Source organism: Xyrauchen texanus, unplaced genomic scaffold (genome assembly GCF_025860055.1).
Source record: "Xyrauchen texanus isolate HMW12.3.18 unplaced genomic scaffold, RBS_HiC_50CHRs HiC_scaffold_538, whole genome shotgun sequence".
Lineage (NCBI taxonomy): Eukaryota > Metazoa > Chordata > Actinopteri > Cypriniformes > Catostomidae > Xyrauchen > Xyrauchen texanus.
The window spans coordinates 1-15529 of NW_026266509.1; the positions used below are offsets into that span (position 1 = coordinate 1).

The 15529-nt window shown below is 37.7% G+C and overlaps 1 protein-coding gene across 1 annotated transcript; it reads left to right on the plus strand.

The window, feature by feature from the left end:
* The first annotated feature begins 6 nt into the window (after positions 1–6).
* Positions 7–11237, plus strand: LOC127642304 (ectopic P granules protein 5 homolog). Its single transcript, XM_052124907.1, has 15 exons — positions 7–193; positions 304–517; positions 1396–1517; positions 1608–1815; positions 1914–1989; positions 2068–2171; positions 2354–2529; positions 3155–3340; positions 3422–3631; positions 6607–6751; positions 7121–7363; positions 7816–8035; positions 8251–8466; positions 8629–8743; positions 9256–11237. Exons 1-15 carry the CDS (start codon positions 35–37, stop codon positions 9436–9438), a joined length of 2577 nt encoding a protein of 858 aa, XP_051980867.1. The 5' UTR covers positions 7–34; the 3' UTR covers positions 9439–11237.
* Positions 11238–15529: the final 4292 nt, after the last annotated feature.

Sequence of the window (15529 nt, forward strand, 5' to 3'; positions counted from 1 at the left end):
ATTCATCCGGGATGTCCAATCAGAATGTAAGCACATGCTTAAGACCATCCTGCTCAACAGGCACCTGTGTAACCTCTTGTCACCCTACTTCACCCCAAAAGCCTCTCCTGCAGAGCTGGTCTCCCTGTATGAGGAAGTGGTCAACACCCTCCACATAGACAGCGGTGACATCATATTTATGCTCCTCACTAAAGTAATTCAAATTTTCGGATTTGGATAATTCTAAATCTATTGCTACTTCAAGTAAACTCTTAAAGAGAGTTTAATACTTTAACTTTAAGTGCCATGTTTTTGTGTTTCTAGTTTGATGTGACACAGTGGCTGTCAGCGACACAGCCTCCGTTCCCCGAACGGAGCCGACTGATGACAATCATCCATCAGGCTCTCTGCACCTGTGGACTGAATCCTGAGCCAGAAGTCTTAATGCCCTTCAACATCTTCTGCAAACACTGGACTGAACTGCTGCTTTACCAGTTTCCTGACCACTACAGCGACTTCCTGCGTTTACTCATGCAGAGTACATCTTGCCTTCTCTTTGAGCCACATTAATTTACGTGTTCTTTGGATTTTAATGGTTTCAAGGTTAAATCATCCAAATTAAATCCTCGGACAAACAGTTAAAAAAGATATATATACGCAGTTCTGTTTAATTTACTTGCAACCCTAAATTTTGCTTTGCAGTCCATGGCCACTGTTGTATTACTGGTGATGCCACTGACAGTTATCTTACGGTCAATTGGCTGTTGTCCTGTTTGTAAGCTTGTCTGCCATCTTCATGCAGCATATCTCCTGATCTGTTTGCTTTGACGTGTTTTTATTTGCTTTCCCGGTCTTGTTCATATTTTGTTGTGCAGTGCCTCTTACATGTCATGCAAATATTTCTGACACGTTTAGCTGGAAATTTGAATGGATATTATGAGTAAAAAAATAAGTTGATTACTCCTCTTAGTTCAACTGCATTATAAGGGATTTGGGTTGCTAACAATTTATAAATTTTTGGAGCCAATGGCAAATATACATTTAGCTCTTATGCTTAGTATCAGATTTAACATACTGTGTTATGATGAACACGTCAAAGTTTCAGAATTTCGTCAATAAATTTTTGCACTAAATCATATTTATAACTGTGCAGTGGATTATGTCTTTATCAGTCCAGATTTGAATTTGTTTGGTAGGTTTGGTTATCAATGGATTTCTTTCTTATGATTTTCCTAGTACCTCTCTTTCACTCTTTTTGAATGCTTAGCATTTCTGTGCATAATTCACAAGCATTCGATTTAAATGTCAGAAATGACATATGAAGGGTTTGCACAAGTGAAAATGTATATATATAATTTTAATAAAATCAAATAAAATTTGTGCTTGGAATCATTGACTGTGTTCTCTTTCCTTCAGGCTCTTCTGAGCAGCTTCTCAGTCCAGACTGCTGGAGAGCTTCACTGCGAGTGTTGGGCTGCTCTTCTCAGCCTATTATAAAGACAGGCAAAACCCGCTCCATCCTCCTCTCCCCTCAGCAGGTAACACAACACACTTCTCATTTATTCTGCATGCTCTGTTAGTGTCTGAAGGCACTTATAATTGGTTTTATATTTATTAATTTGTTCTAGGTGGATGAGACAATCGAATGGCTTTCCAAGTTCTTCCTGAAGCTTCGTCTGTCTAACAGGGACTTCAGGAGCTTCGGTCTCCTTTCAAAATGGGGCCCGTACATTGATGAAGTCAAATTGTTTTGGAAAGATCTGATTACCTATTCCATTGATCTGGAACTAAACAACTGTAGCAAAGAACCAGTAGGAAGTCCAAGACTGGTCAAAGGTACAAATATATTTCAGAATAAAGGTATATTATGCATAACGGCTATTTGTGTAATTACAGCTTAGATATAATATCTGTGATTGTTCTGTTTAATATAGCTCTTGAGAACCTAAATACAAAAACGGCAAAACTTTTTGAACCATGGATTCTAGTCCTTGACACTGACAGCAACAGGTATGCTCTGAATGAAAACATAATTGACATAATTGATGAGGAACGCATATCATAACAAGCTTCTCTTGTGTGTCACAGTCAACCTCGCTGTTCTCCATGGCTTGAATCAGATGCCACAGCTGCAGCAGGCTTAGTGAGCTTATATGGATGCTTGACAAAGACTTTGCATGAGAAATTCAAAGGTGAACATACTCTGAGAGAAGAATAACACAAATTGTGTGATTAATTCAGCCTGCTTCTGCTGACAGTAAAAGATGAAATGTTTTGTTCAGCTGTTGAATTGCCGGTTTAGTTCTCATCCATATAATATATTTAAACCATATCATCGGTAATTAAGATTACATACATTTTCTTTTTGGTGCAGACCACTTGTTGCCTGGACAAAGAGGAGCTCTGTGGCTTCATCTTATGCATTACTGTAAGACCTGCACTTCTCCCAAGATGCCAGAGTACCTGCTGTACACCTACCACACCGAGTACACCCGTCTGCCATGGAAGGACCTGCATCCAGATCAGACACTAATGAACCAGTTTTTTAATGTGAGAGGCTCAAAAAACTTGTATGACTTGCACTCCTGACTTATCATGTTAGGGTTAGGTTCTCTAGAATGTGCAGCGTTTAAAACAGGTTTGAGCAGGGACTCAAACTACCGAACTGTAGGCCATATTCAGCATGAAAATGTTATATGGCTCCACAAGAGATAATAGTTTATCTTGAATCAGTCCATGTATTAGTTTTCACTTTCTGCATTTTGGTCTGGCCTGTAATGTTATAATGTTGTAAACCGTAGCCTTATATGTATTTCTGCATGGCTTATTTCAGGCCTAAATGAAAAATGAAACTGCATAATTTAGGGTATACTGAATGACAACAAACACATCTGTCAAACATTTTTTGTACTAAGTTGTACAGTTATGTGAATGGTGTCTGATAGAGAACATAGCCTGCCTAGTGGACCCAAGTTGAAACCCCTGGTCTGGACCTTTTATATAAGACATTTGGTCACTTTCAAGGTAGTTTGACAAATTATGCAGAAACGATGGTGGTTTTTAAGCCTTTTAAGATTAAAATAACTTTACTCATAATAATAAATATTGATAGCTGATGTATCAGTCTGTAAACTGTAATGTCTGAATCAAATCGCTTCATTGTCATGCTGTTCAGGTGGAACGGGGAAGTCCAAAGAGCTGTTTCCTGTTTATGGGAGAGCTGCTGTGTGAGGTGAATTGGGTCAGTGCATTGAGTGATGCTCTTAGCCCACAACCTAGCCCCTCAGCTCAGACTATGGTGGTCTCCCTGCTCTACCTGATGGTGTTCCTAGCCAAAGAAGATTTTCTTCTCAACAAACCTGTGAGTTGTCACCTGTCTAATACTTAATAGTCTTAAGGGGTGCTTATAGAGATTCATCTATAATAGTGCACTTTTATGCAGGAGTCCCCGGTCCTAAATCTACTTGGACAGACATCTTCTCTCCCTTGGCATTTAGTGGATTCGCCTTCATATCAAAATGTCACACGTTATGTTAGCACACATTATCCATCCTCCCTTGTTCTCAGTGGGGACACTTCTTCACAACAAGTCATCAAATTGCTTCAAATGGCTGCTGGATTTGGGCTGCCCACACAGTCGTTGCATCACAAGGTTAGTTGAAAAACAAATGACAAATTCATTTCGTTGCATTTTTCTTTTTAAGACCCTATGAAATGAAAATAAGATTTCTCTGATTTTATTCCTTGTCTACTAGCTTTTAAGCTAAATTAATGTACTCCTACAAGTTGCTACAATTTAAAGTCTTTATCTTTTAGAGTGTCAACAAAAATTGTGAGAACTTATATTGCCCTACACAGATTTTTGTCCATTCAAATGCTCACAAGAATGAGATTGTCCCTCCCACAATTACCTAGTACTGGGTAAAATATAGATTTTCTGATGCATCACGATCTTCATTTGAACAATCTCGAAATGTATCAATAATTCACCCAAACATGAAAATACTCTTATAATTGACACCCTAAAGTTCCAAAAATCACGTAAGGCAATATAAAAGTAATTCATAAGACTCCGGTGGTTAAATCAATATCTTCAGAAGCAATATGATAGGTGTGGGTGAGAAACAGGTCACTTCCACATTCTCCTTCTTGTGTTTTTGGCGATTCACATTCTTCATGCATACCTCCCCCTACTGGGCAGGGAGAAGAATTTAAAATGAAAAAAAGACTTCAATATTGATCTGTTTCTCACCCACACCTATCATATCACTTCTGAAAATATGGATTAAACCTCTGGTGTCATATGGATTACTTTTATGATCCCTTTATGTGCTTTTTGGAGCTTCGAAGTTCTGGCCACCATTCACTTCCATTGTATGGACCTACAGAGCTGAAATATTCTTCTAAAAATCTTAATTTGTGTTCTGCTGAAGAAAGTCATACATATCTAGGATGGCATGAGGGTGAGTAAATGATAAGAGAATTTTCATTTTTGGGTAAACTATTCCTTTAATTTCCAAGAACAATCTTTCACTGAATGCAAGTATTCACTTGCATTTGCGCTATTCAACTAAAAATATCAGTTATTAGCAATTGGCTGCTAAATTTTCAGATTTTACTAACTAGTAAATGAGTAGTATATTGACTAAGAAGTTCAGCATCTTTTCACTGCGTGTTGAAGTTAAATGTTTGGTTTGACTCATTCCCTGTAATGTGTGTCTGAAAACAAGTTCCATGCATTAATTTTTTATTGAATAATGTATCTTTTATTTTTTCCCCTGTTATTTACAGTCAATTATTGATAAAAACAACAACAAAACATAAACATTTAATTCCAATCACAAATAGCACAGATGAGTTAAAGACATTCTAGTCCTCTCTTTTTAAGTTACGCTTATGACTATATAAATACTTGTAAATAGCTTAAATTATGCATTAAACAATAAACATGTAGCAAAATATAATACATTTTACATTTTTAAAATTGATCAAAATTATGAAAAACAAATCAAATATAATTTAAAACAAATTATATTTTTGTAATATACTTTAGTAGGTGGTCCCCTGTATAATTAACAGCATTATCTAGGAGAGAATTTCTTTCAAATGAAAGCAAAATGGACATTATAACTGCAATATACATAGGGCTGGGTATCATTAAAAAAAAATCGATATCGATAACGATACCTTAATATACTTCGGTCATATCATCATAACTTCGATACTGGTTCCTACTTTTATGAAATCCGTTTTAACAAGATTACAAACATTACCTCAAAAAAACTTTGGTTTTATGTTTTCAGTTTGTTGAATTTTTACAGTCTCAAAGACTCATCTCCTGAGCCTTCTGGTCTCCTCCAAGAGAGAAAGCTAAACTTTTAATTCAGCCATCCCTAAGGATAAATAGGGTTTAACAAGAGAACTAGTTTAATGTACATTAAATTTGATAAGTTACTGTCAACCTTTACAGTCAAGGCATTTTTAGCATTGATTTAGCTAGCCATTTATAGCCATCCATCCAAACAATATCTAACGTTACGTAGGTCCCAGTTTATCGGACTATGTCACCGTGCACAGAAATGTTAATTTAACAAGTACACAAGCATGTACCAGTACAAGTTAGCCGATTTTGTTTGTTGGTTTGTTTGATAAACGTTAAGCTTACCTGTCAGTGTTCCCAGTCATAGCGCCGCTGCATTCATTAGTAGTTTTGGAGGAAGACTCGTGGTGGGCATGTTGAAGGAAGCTCTGTGGCAGGATGCTGATAAGATGACTGCACTGGCTCTGTCTTTTTGCAGTCGAAGACGGAGCAACTTCCTGCTCTTTAAGTTTATTCTACGCACTGTCAAGTACTTCATCAGATTTGTCGTGTTGCCGGTTTTGGCAGCAATTATCTTGTCGCAAACATGGCATCGCACGCTGTTGGCATCGAGCCTGGTGAAATTTAGCCACACTTTTGATCTTTTCACATCTTTTACTTCTATGGGGTTGAGACGCATAAACACTACAGCCTCACGTGTGAGTCATGTCTCTGGGCTTAACTGACGTAAACTAGTGTTTTCCTTGATACCAAAACACAGCCAATCACCGGCAATTTTAGATTTGGGCACATCTAGCATGCTACATGCTTGTCACTAAAGTTGACTAGATTAACCCCTTAGGCATCGAAATTTGGTAGTGAACAACAAGAAATTTTTCGATACTCAATTGTTTAGAGGCAATTCGGTCGGTGCCTAAAATTTATTGAACTCGATACCCAGCCCTAAAGATACCCATATGAATCGAAATCTGAATCAAATTGAACTGAAAGCTTGAGAATTGGAATCGAATGTGGAAATCTCTTATCAATACCCAGCCCTACTAATACCACCAGCAACCAATTTGCAAGTAGCAAATCATGCACTGCATCTGAATATACTGCATACTTCCCTGCTACTGAGTATACAAAAATGTGTCTTTTGCTATTTGCTACCCAAACTTAAATTGGAAATACGTCTGTACAGGAAAGAAAACTGCGCTTGTCAGTCGATTTCATTGGGTCTATAAATTAATGTGCCTTTGAACATTTTCAAATCATACATCTTCACAGCATCACGATGTTTCACTACAGTATGTTGTCACTGTTAGGACATGACTTTAAAGTGCCAAGCCTTCCTACACCTCATGGTGCAGTTCCTGACCTCTCTTGATCAGAATGGGAACATCAGTCTGGCATCTCTGGAGACAGAAATGGAGAAATTACTAGAGTACATTGTACTTTTTAACCCTTCTGGTGAGTAGACTAGTTCCTTGCTATTTCACATTAGGGATAGGTCATGATGGTCAACTTGTTTATTTAGATCTTTTTGTTTGTTTTAGTTTTATACGTAGTGTTTTATCTGTCTCTACATACACATTTGACCAGACCTTGCTATGATAACATGGATTTCTTGCAATTATTCAAATATCTAAAAAGTCTGGCTGCTTTTAACTTACCTTTTAACAAGCTACATTATTAACAGCCACACAGATAGCTACAGCAGTAAAAAAAAAAAAAATTATTTGAAATATTTAGTTAGGGCAAATTTGAACAAACTGCACTAATAACTCAGTTTGAATGAACTGATGTCAGTATAACATGACCGTATGGTGTGCCGCTCAGAGACAGACCTCCAGCAAAGGCACATGGCCACGTGCAGTCTGTTTGCTGAGATGTTGACTCTTCTGAATGAAGCTGGAATTTCTACAGCAGAGGGACTCGGGACTAAACTCCATTCCTGGGTGGAAAAGAGAGCTCGGGGTCTTTTGGTTCTCCCTCTCCTAACTGCTGCATGCAGATGCCTGGCCTCGGTGCGTCATATGGCACGCACCACTGAGGCCTGTATTATCTCTTACTTCACCGATGGTAAAAAAAAGCTCGTACTTGTTCTACATAGTCATAGAAGTTAAACACTCTTCTTCCAGCGCAACTGTTTTAGCAATTATTCCTTTCCTAATCATTGGGTTGCATCATTAAAGCAAACGTTAGTGTTTCAACCTGGTTTAAAACCTAGTGTTTAGTCTGTGTGTTCTGGTATACTATATCAACTTTTTAAAGCTGGCGTGTGTAATTTTTTCAGTGTATAAATTATTTCTCGTATCACAGCTTAATATGCATTTGTTTAGTTTGTCTGTTTGTATGACCATTGAAAGACGAGGGGATGTTATTAGAATCTGTTTTAAACAGTGACTGATTGAAAACAAGCAGAACATACACACTTAATCTTTTAATGTCCCTTCTAGTTGTTGTAAATATAGAACTAAGAAAACATTCTAACTGGAGTCTACTAAATCTACTAAAATCTGTTTCTCTCTCAGGTGGTTGTGCTGATCAGTACTCTGGCTGGGGGCCCATCCTGGTCTCTCTGCAGGTTCCTGAGCTGACTGTTGAGGACTTCATCCAGGAGAGCCTGAGCCTGGGCAGTTATCTCACCCTGTATGTCTACATTCTCCAGAAGCTGAACCAGGATCAGACTCTTCTCAATGAGAAGAAGACCTTAATGCTTATCAGCTCGTGGATCAATCAGGTCTTCCCTAGGTAACATATTGTTAAACACACACCCATGCACTTAAGCAATGCTATCTACTATTGGTGCTGTTCATTCACATGTTGAAGGACTCACAGAGGAGCCTATCAGGAGGCAGTTTAGGATTGCAAATTGAGTTATCCAGTTATCAGTTATCCATTTATACCGTAATTGTTTAGTATACGGGTGTTCATAACCTAAGAACATGTGTTGTCTGTTCTTGCAGTGGTCCGGCCGATGAGGCAAAGCTGTTTTTGTGGTGGCATAAATTCTTGGAGCTTCTGCAGATCCAGGTGGATCAAGAGGACTCATGTGGTCTTGACACTCTGATTCTCACATTAATGGCATTCCAAAACCGGCTGGCCCAGCTTGGTGAAGAAAGACTGAATTCAGGCATCCTTGGAGCCATTGGCCTTGGGAGGAAATCCCCACTTTCTAGCAGGTGAGACAAGAATTCACTTTGTAACAAATTAAAGTTTTGGCATGGGGGCCAGTTTGAAAGTGAAAATAGTTAATAAGTCAATAAAGCATGGTTACTTCATTTGCACATTAAGGATTCTCTGGATTTTGCATCTCACAATGTCTGTTCTAACTTTGTTTTTAGGTTTAGGGTTGTTGCACGCAGCATGTCTGCATTCATCCTGGTCCAGGTGCCTTCAGAGTCTCAGCTGCGTCTTCATGCAGGCACAGAGATGCAGATCTCTGCTAAAGCCCAACAGGTAAGAGTTTGCACTGAATGAGACAAATGTGTATATCATCAATATGCAAGACATGAAAATGAGTGAATCGAGTTGATTTCTGGCCTTCTATAAAATGTTATAATTTTAATTGTAAAAGTGCATTGTTATATTTGTAGGTGACTAATTACTTTTGGAAAGTTGACATGTCCCGCGGTGTAAGATACTCCATCTAGCTTCATTTTCACTCTGTAGGACCGTTTAACATGAACTAGTGTATGCTAAAAGGTGACTAAATATTGTAAAAAATAAATAAACAATTCATAGAAATGGTGACCAGTTACAGGACCTAAAACATACACTTTCCCTCTTCTAACCTACAAAACAATATTACAAAAACAAGTCTATGAACATGTTATGTGTCAATGTTCAGCCTGACATTAATATATTCAGAACATAGATGATATTATTTTTTTCATTGTTTGTCAAATAAGGAAATTCCTTGTACTTTAGTATTGGTGGAGCATCTTTTAATGATTACTTTCTGTTTTCAGGCCTTAGCTGTGCTAGAGGTGATGCCCAGTAATAAGCAGTATTCAGAGCTGCAAGTGTCTGTATACCAGGCCTGCCAGTTCATCAAGTATCCAGGCCACTGTCTGCGTGACAGCATCCGTCTTTTAATCCTGCTTATCAATGCACTCTACACTGACCTACACTATCTGGACATCATCCGTTAGCTACAGTATATACTTTAGCACAGGGTTTGTGTTTATGCCTGCCATCAAGCTCTGTGAAACCCACAAAAGAAACTGGAGTGAACCAGTCAGACTCCAGATCTCCTGAAAGAGAACTCTTGGTTGAGAATCAATGCAATGCATTAGACAGTTTCAGTTTCTAGCACTGACATCTTGACCAAGGCTTGAAAACAAAAAGTAGAGCGGAAGGTTAAATCATTGTTTGAAGTGCATGTTCATCAGTTTATGGTTCAAAATAAATTTCTTAACATGGTCTCTCGTCTTACAACCCTTTTCCTCAATTGGTGCGTAGATCTGCTTTGCTCAATGAGATTATGGCAAGGCATGATGATCTACACTCAAAAGGAGACTTGAAACTCTTTATTAAATTCAATTGGTGGACAAACACACAAGAGTTTTATGAAAACTATCCTTGCGTGTGCAGATCATCATGCCTTTTTACACAGTTTATGGTCTTATCATATTGTAATTCTCATTGTAGTCATTTATTCTCATTGTAGTCAAATTATTTTGGATTGTTGAGGATTTTAGGATGCATATTTGAGAATGTTTTAGATATGCTTTGTTGGAGGAATTTTGGTGGCATTTTAGGAAAACCATTACATTTACAGGAGTAGTCACAGACTATCTACAGTATACTTCATAGCACTTTTCCCTCCACTCATTTCATTTGTGCACATGCTGGTGAATTTACAAAAGGTTCAATTTTACTTCAAATTCACTCATTACTATATTTTTTAAATGTGCTTTTTAAAAATACTTACAAGCTCATGAAAATCAACCAAGGCTAGACATTATATTTTAATCTGTTGATGATGCTGTTTCTTTCTTACTGAATAATGTCTTTATTATTTGTATGAAAAAAAGTTGTTGTCAGGAAAAGAAATATATTTTCTGGTCAATAATATCCAAAGTAGATGAATACTGGTTGCTGCTCCAGCATGTGATCTGCCTGATAAGTGCACTTAATTTTCAAATATTGACATGCTTGTCAATACACAGCTAAAGTCCCTAAAGTAATGTTCACATGACATCACACATTCCTTTCTGCCTCAAAAGTTTTCTGTTTCTCCAAAGTAAGATGGATATTATTAAGTTGTATAATCATTTGAATTTCAGTGAATGTGCTCACTGCTGTATTTGACTAAATGTATAGAATTGTTTTATAATTAATATTAATTTGAATGAGAAAATGCATTCTTTTGGTACTGTTATCTCCATATTTGGCTCTAGTTTTATTGACTTAAACGAATACATCGGGCCCTCTGTTGTCCTTTTATGCTTTTATTATACAGTCAGTGGTCATTTTCTCATATCAAAACATTCTTTGTTTTCCATAATGCTTCAGTACAAATATCAAAACTTTTTACATAAAATGTACAAAAGAATCAACATCTCAGCAATTTGTACAATTTCAGCCTCCACAAACAGATTATTAACCAGAATTGGAAATGATAAAAACAACTAATATTTCAGCATGACATGATTATTGTCATGCTGCAGACCATAAGTGTAATGTTTAGAAAAACACTTAAAAAAAGAAAGAAAAAAAGAGCACAACGTTGAACAACCTGGACACTTAGAAGTTTGTAGAAATGTATACTGGAAAAAGGAGTCTAATGTTGTATAGAGCATTAGTTGCCTTATGTGTTTTCAGTATTTTTCATTCCCCTTTCTTGTGCCATAATTGCTCTTCTGTCATGTGCTTTTAAGTACTGTCAAATGATCTGTCATGTACATTGGAAATATAAATGATTATCAAGATCAATAATACCTATCATCAAAAGAAAGGTATGTGTATGTTCTCATTTCCTGATTTTTTTTTTTTTTTTACTTTATTAAAATGGTTTCTACATGTCACTTAAAAATAAAATATTGTTTAGATTATGATCATGCAGGGGAGGAGGGGGGTTAGATGGTGTTCCTGCTTGGCTCTAGGCCTGCTTGGCTCTCGCACCTCTTCCGGTGTCCACTGGGTTAGCTACAGGGTCATCAGCCAGGGACCACTGCTTATTGATGTTTCGCCCCTTACCCCAGAACACCTCCCAGTGGCAGGGAATTGAACAGGGATGTCTCCTTCCTGTCCCCTGCAGTTACCCTCTCCTTAGGTGTTTCGTACTCCCCCACACCTCCTCCTTAGCCACACCCAGAAGCTTGCCTTCTCTGCCTCCTCTCTGAGCAGGCATGTTGCTAACCTGCCCATGAAACCCCTGGCTCCCACCTCCACTGGATACACTTTTTCCCTTAATTCCTTTCATAGGCTATTTCTAGGCCTTCTTCCCATGGTATTGTGAGCTTAATCAAAATGTCCACTTTCAAAGCCACAGACCACAGCACCATGTGAGCACAGTGAGGTGTTGCAGATGTCTCTAAGAAAGTGGAGCTGCCTATCTAGATCCACCTTCATTCTCCTCTCCAATCCTGTTGTCATGAGCATGAGCTTCACCTACCTCTCCTTGCCTGAGGAACAGATCCTTTGATTGATTGTACTTGTACTCTCCTGGCCCGCTTCTAGCTTCTGTATAATTTTAGTTGTGCATATGTGGGTTAGGGATGCGCGCAAGTAATCAACTAATTGAGTACTCGTTCAGCACAACTTTTTGCAATACTACTCGAATATTGCAAATTGATTTTCCTTTGCGTATTTGTCTGCCGTAGGCAAAGCTGAATTATACTGTTCATACTTACCAAATCTTGCAGTTACAACTGAGTCATTAATGCATTGAGAATTGTAATGAGAACTGAATTAATGCATATTGCTCAAGCCTGTTGATGTTATGTTAGCTTATTTTGAAACCGTTCTTGGTAACGTTTGTATGAGTTAGAATATTCAACTACAAAATTACTCGATTTTGCCCATCCCTAATGTGTGTTTTGCATACCTTTTTTTGTCAATCGTGGTAATATTTTAAGCATAATTGCTGTGATACAAACCGAGAAGTTCCATAGAAGAATTCTTAAGTTATTGAGACACACAGAGAGGACTGATCTAAAGACTGCTGTAACACAGCTATGTTGTTTTTTCCTCAACCTTGATACAAATGGATTGTAGATTATGGTGAGTTGACCAAGTGCCATCAACTCATGAAGCTTGTATCTTATGCCGTGCCAGTTGGATTCTGACACGTCTCCCACAGTCTACCACATTTAATTACATATCTGCTCTAAATTTTTTATGTAATTTTTTCCTCCCAGTCTTTGAGCTGTCCTTTGCAGCCATAATGTTAAAAAGGGGATATTTTGAAGGTTTAGCTAGCCAGCATCTCAGGTTTACTACATTGTAACCTACCTAGGGCTTCACACAAGAACGTCACTTCAATTTATTCAACAAATTGTAAGAATATGAACATTTTATAACCACAGAAATATTATCATATCATTAAACTGACCTCTTGTTAGTATAAGCATATATATATATATATATATATATATATCTAAACTACTTCAAGGATGTTCAAAGAATTTACGAGCAATCAGGCCATGTCCATACTATACATTTTGCTATGTTTCCACCTTATCCACACTAGAACAAAGTTTTCCTCCACCAAAAATAGAGCATTTCCGAAATACTTTGGAAAATCATGACTTTAAGAAGCGAAAAAACTTAGTTTTCAAACTATAGTATACTAGGATGTGCTTCCTAAGGTCTGTGTTTTCAGTGGAGCAAAATCCTTTCCAATGCATACAAGAGGCATAAATGTAGCACAATTCATGTTTTCATACGAAAATGTACTTGTGTGGTCCGTACTTTCTGCATGTTCACTTCGACTCATCCAGAGTGTAGGCTTGCCTCAAGAAGTTATGATGTGTCACCTAAATGAATGTGTCTGGTAGGGTGTTCGTTTTTAAACATGCTTTTCATGCAGAGTACAATAAGTTTCCTGTTCCAAACTCTTTCCGGTTTCTGTTTCTAAAGGCATTTTCCTTCACTGGTGAAGTATCCCTATATATACTCAAGGGTACATCAGAACAAGATCTAGAGGTGTGTAATGTAAAACTCAAATTTTTGTTTCTATTTGGTTTGGAGTGTTTTGTAATACATCAAGGCTGCTGTTAAAGACACTCATTGCTCCAGAGTGACAGAGTGTGTTAGTGGTGGAGATCAGCAGCAGTGCTGAGGATGAGTGAAATCAGAAACAGTAAGTAGACTTTCGTTACCTAAAATATGTCTGTGCTTTACGAAATTTAAAACACCACCCCCAGTGGCCAAAGCGGTAAAAGTTGTTGGGTGTATGGGCACATGTGAGCTCCATTTTCCGGGTGAAATGTCCACAGAGGGGTGCCAAAAGTTAGATATTTTCAGTCCTACAGGATGTAAAACAATGAAGAGGAATGCATATTTTATAATCTGTATCCCCCAAACCTAAACCTAACCATCAGTGGAGCAAAATTGTGATGTTAGGGGGAAAAATGCAACCTATGAATCACGTTCGTCACTGATTATGCAAACGCAATTCCTTCCTGGTTTCAATGGGGGGATGCAAATCCTGGTCTCCCATGCTGCAGACACAACACCTGTCCGGTTGCACCACAGTAGAAGGTAAAAACATTTGAGTCGATGCAAAAATGTCTGATAGGAGCTTAATTTGCCATAATGTGTTCGAATCTATGGTCCTGGAACTTTAGGAACCAACATGCCTACTTCCTGTGTGATTATGTTGGACAGACAGGCGTCTGAGAATTAAATAAGCTGACCTTGTCTGATCCCACATATTCTGTGCTATTGAACGAACATGCATCATCCAGCACAGTATCTCTAGCACCATTACCTTATTTCTGCCCTCTTCCATCACATTTCAGATGAAAACTTTGGCATTGTAAGATTTCTCTTACACATTGAACACAAAGTTATAACGATGTCTTGAGTTGACCTTTGTAAACATTGTGTAGCCTCTAACAAATGGATTTAAACAATCTCACACAATTTTTAAATGACACAATTGTTGATGGACATATATCACTTTTTTAGTAACATGTAATGATAAAAGTCATTCATGTGAACTTAATGCCATTTACAGATATTAGTGTGTTATAGAGATGTAGTGCTTATAATGAGGGAGAACTTGAAGATTATTGCACTTTGACTGAATTGCACAGTACATTATGGAAACAATAAATCCAGTGGTGAAAATTGGGCGAGTGCTCGCAGTCCATTACACATACATGGGAGATCCTAACTGCAATACATCACTAATGAAACACGTGACTTGTGCGGTTTAAATGCCAGTTGTTAGTGATGGATCTCGTTTAATATATCAGCCAACTTTAGTGGCCACATTTACATTATTAAATCTAAGAATCTTTCCCTTTGCGTGTTCAAAACCCTCTTTGTTTAGACTTGCTACTCACATGAGTATTTTGAACAAAAGTTTTACAGGGTTGGAAAAGCAGTGCAACATACAGCCCCAACTGGCATGGTCAACATGAGGCAGTTATAGTGCATGAGTCATAGTGCTGTTTTAACATAGGGAGAGAGCCATGCGTGTCATTTACCAGTGAATGAGAACATGCCTCAGAATTTCCACTTCCATTTTACTGGACATCCACTCCACATTATCACCCTGTATATGACTTTTTTTGATAGTAGGCTTAGTCATATATCAGATTGGAAATAGTAGGTCTATTTTAATATGGTTTCTATAGAACCTGGTGTGAAGTGAAATGATTCGATAAGGATGGCATGAACAAGTGGCTTATGCACTTTTTAACAAGGAACACATGGTGTAACACAAAAACAAATGGTGGGACTTTTGGTCTAATGAAAAATCCATTTGACCAATGAAATAGAGTTGACCCCATCATAGCTTCTGACATAAGCAGACATTCACCTAGAATAGGCTACATGTGCTGCTTTAAATATATGGATAACACCGGTTGTGTTGTACCCTTACTGCTGTTGAAAATTTCTGAGGCAAAGATGGTAGCACTTACCATTTTATTTTTCATGTTCTCCAGACGAAACAAGCTGAGAGACTTGACAATGAAAGAGATGATAAATACAATCTCCTGTTCCCTAATGCATGAATACATTTACACAAAAAGATGTCTTGCTAAGCTTTTGGTTCAGTGGTCC

Excerpts from the sequence above, each read along its gene's own strand:
- LOC127642304 (XM_052124907.1), top strand. The coding sequence starts at position 35 with ATGCTTAAGACCATCCTGCTCAACAGGCACCTGTGTAACCTCTTGTCA. Across the intron at positions 1,518-1,607 it reads TCCTCCTCTCCCCTCAGCAG|GTGGATGAGACAATCGAATG; the intron begins GTAACACAACAC and ends AATTTGTTCTAG. Across the intron at positions 8,036-8,250 it reads ATCAATCAGGTCTTCCCTAG|TGGTCCGGCCGATGAGGCAA; the intron begins GTAACATATTGT and ends CTGTTCTTGCAG.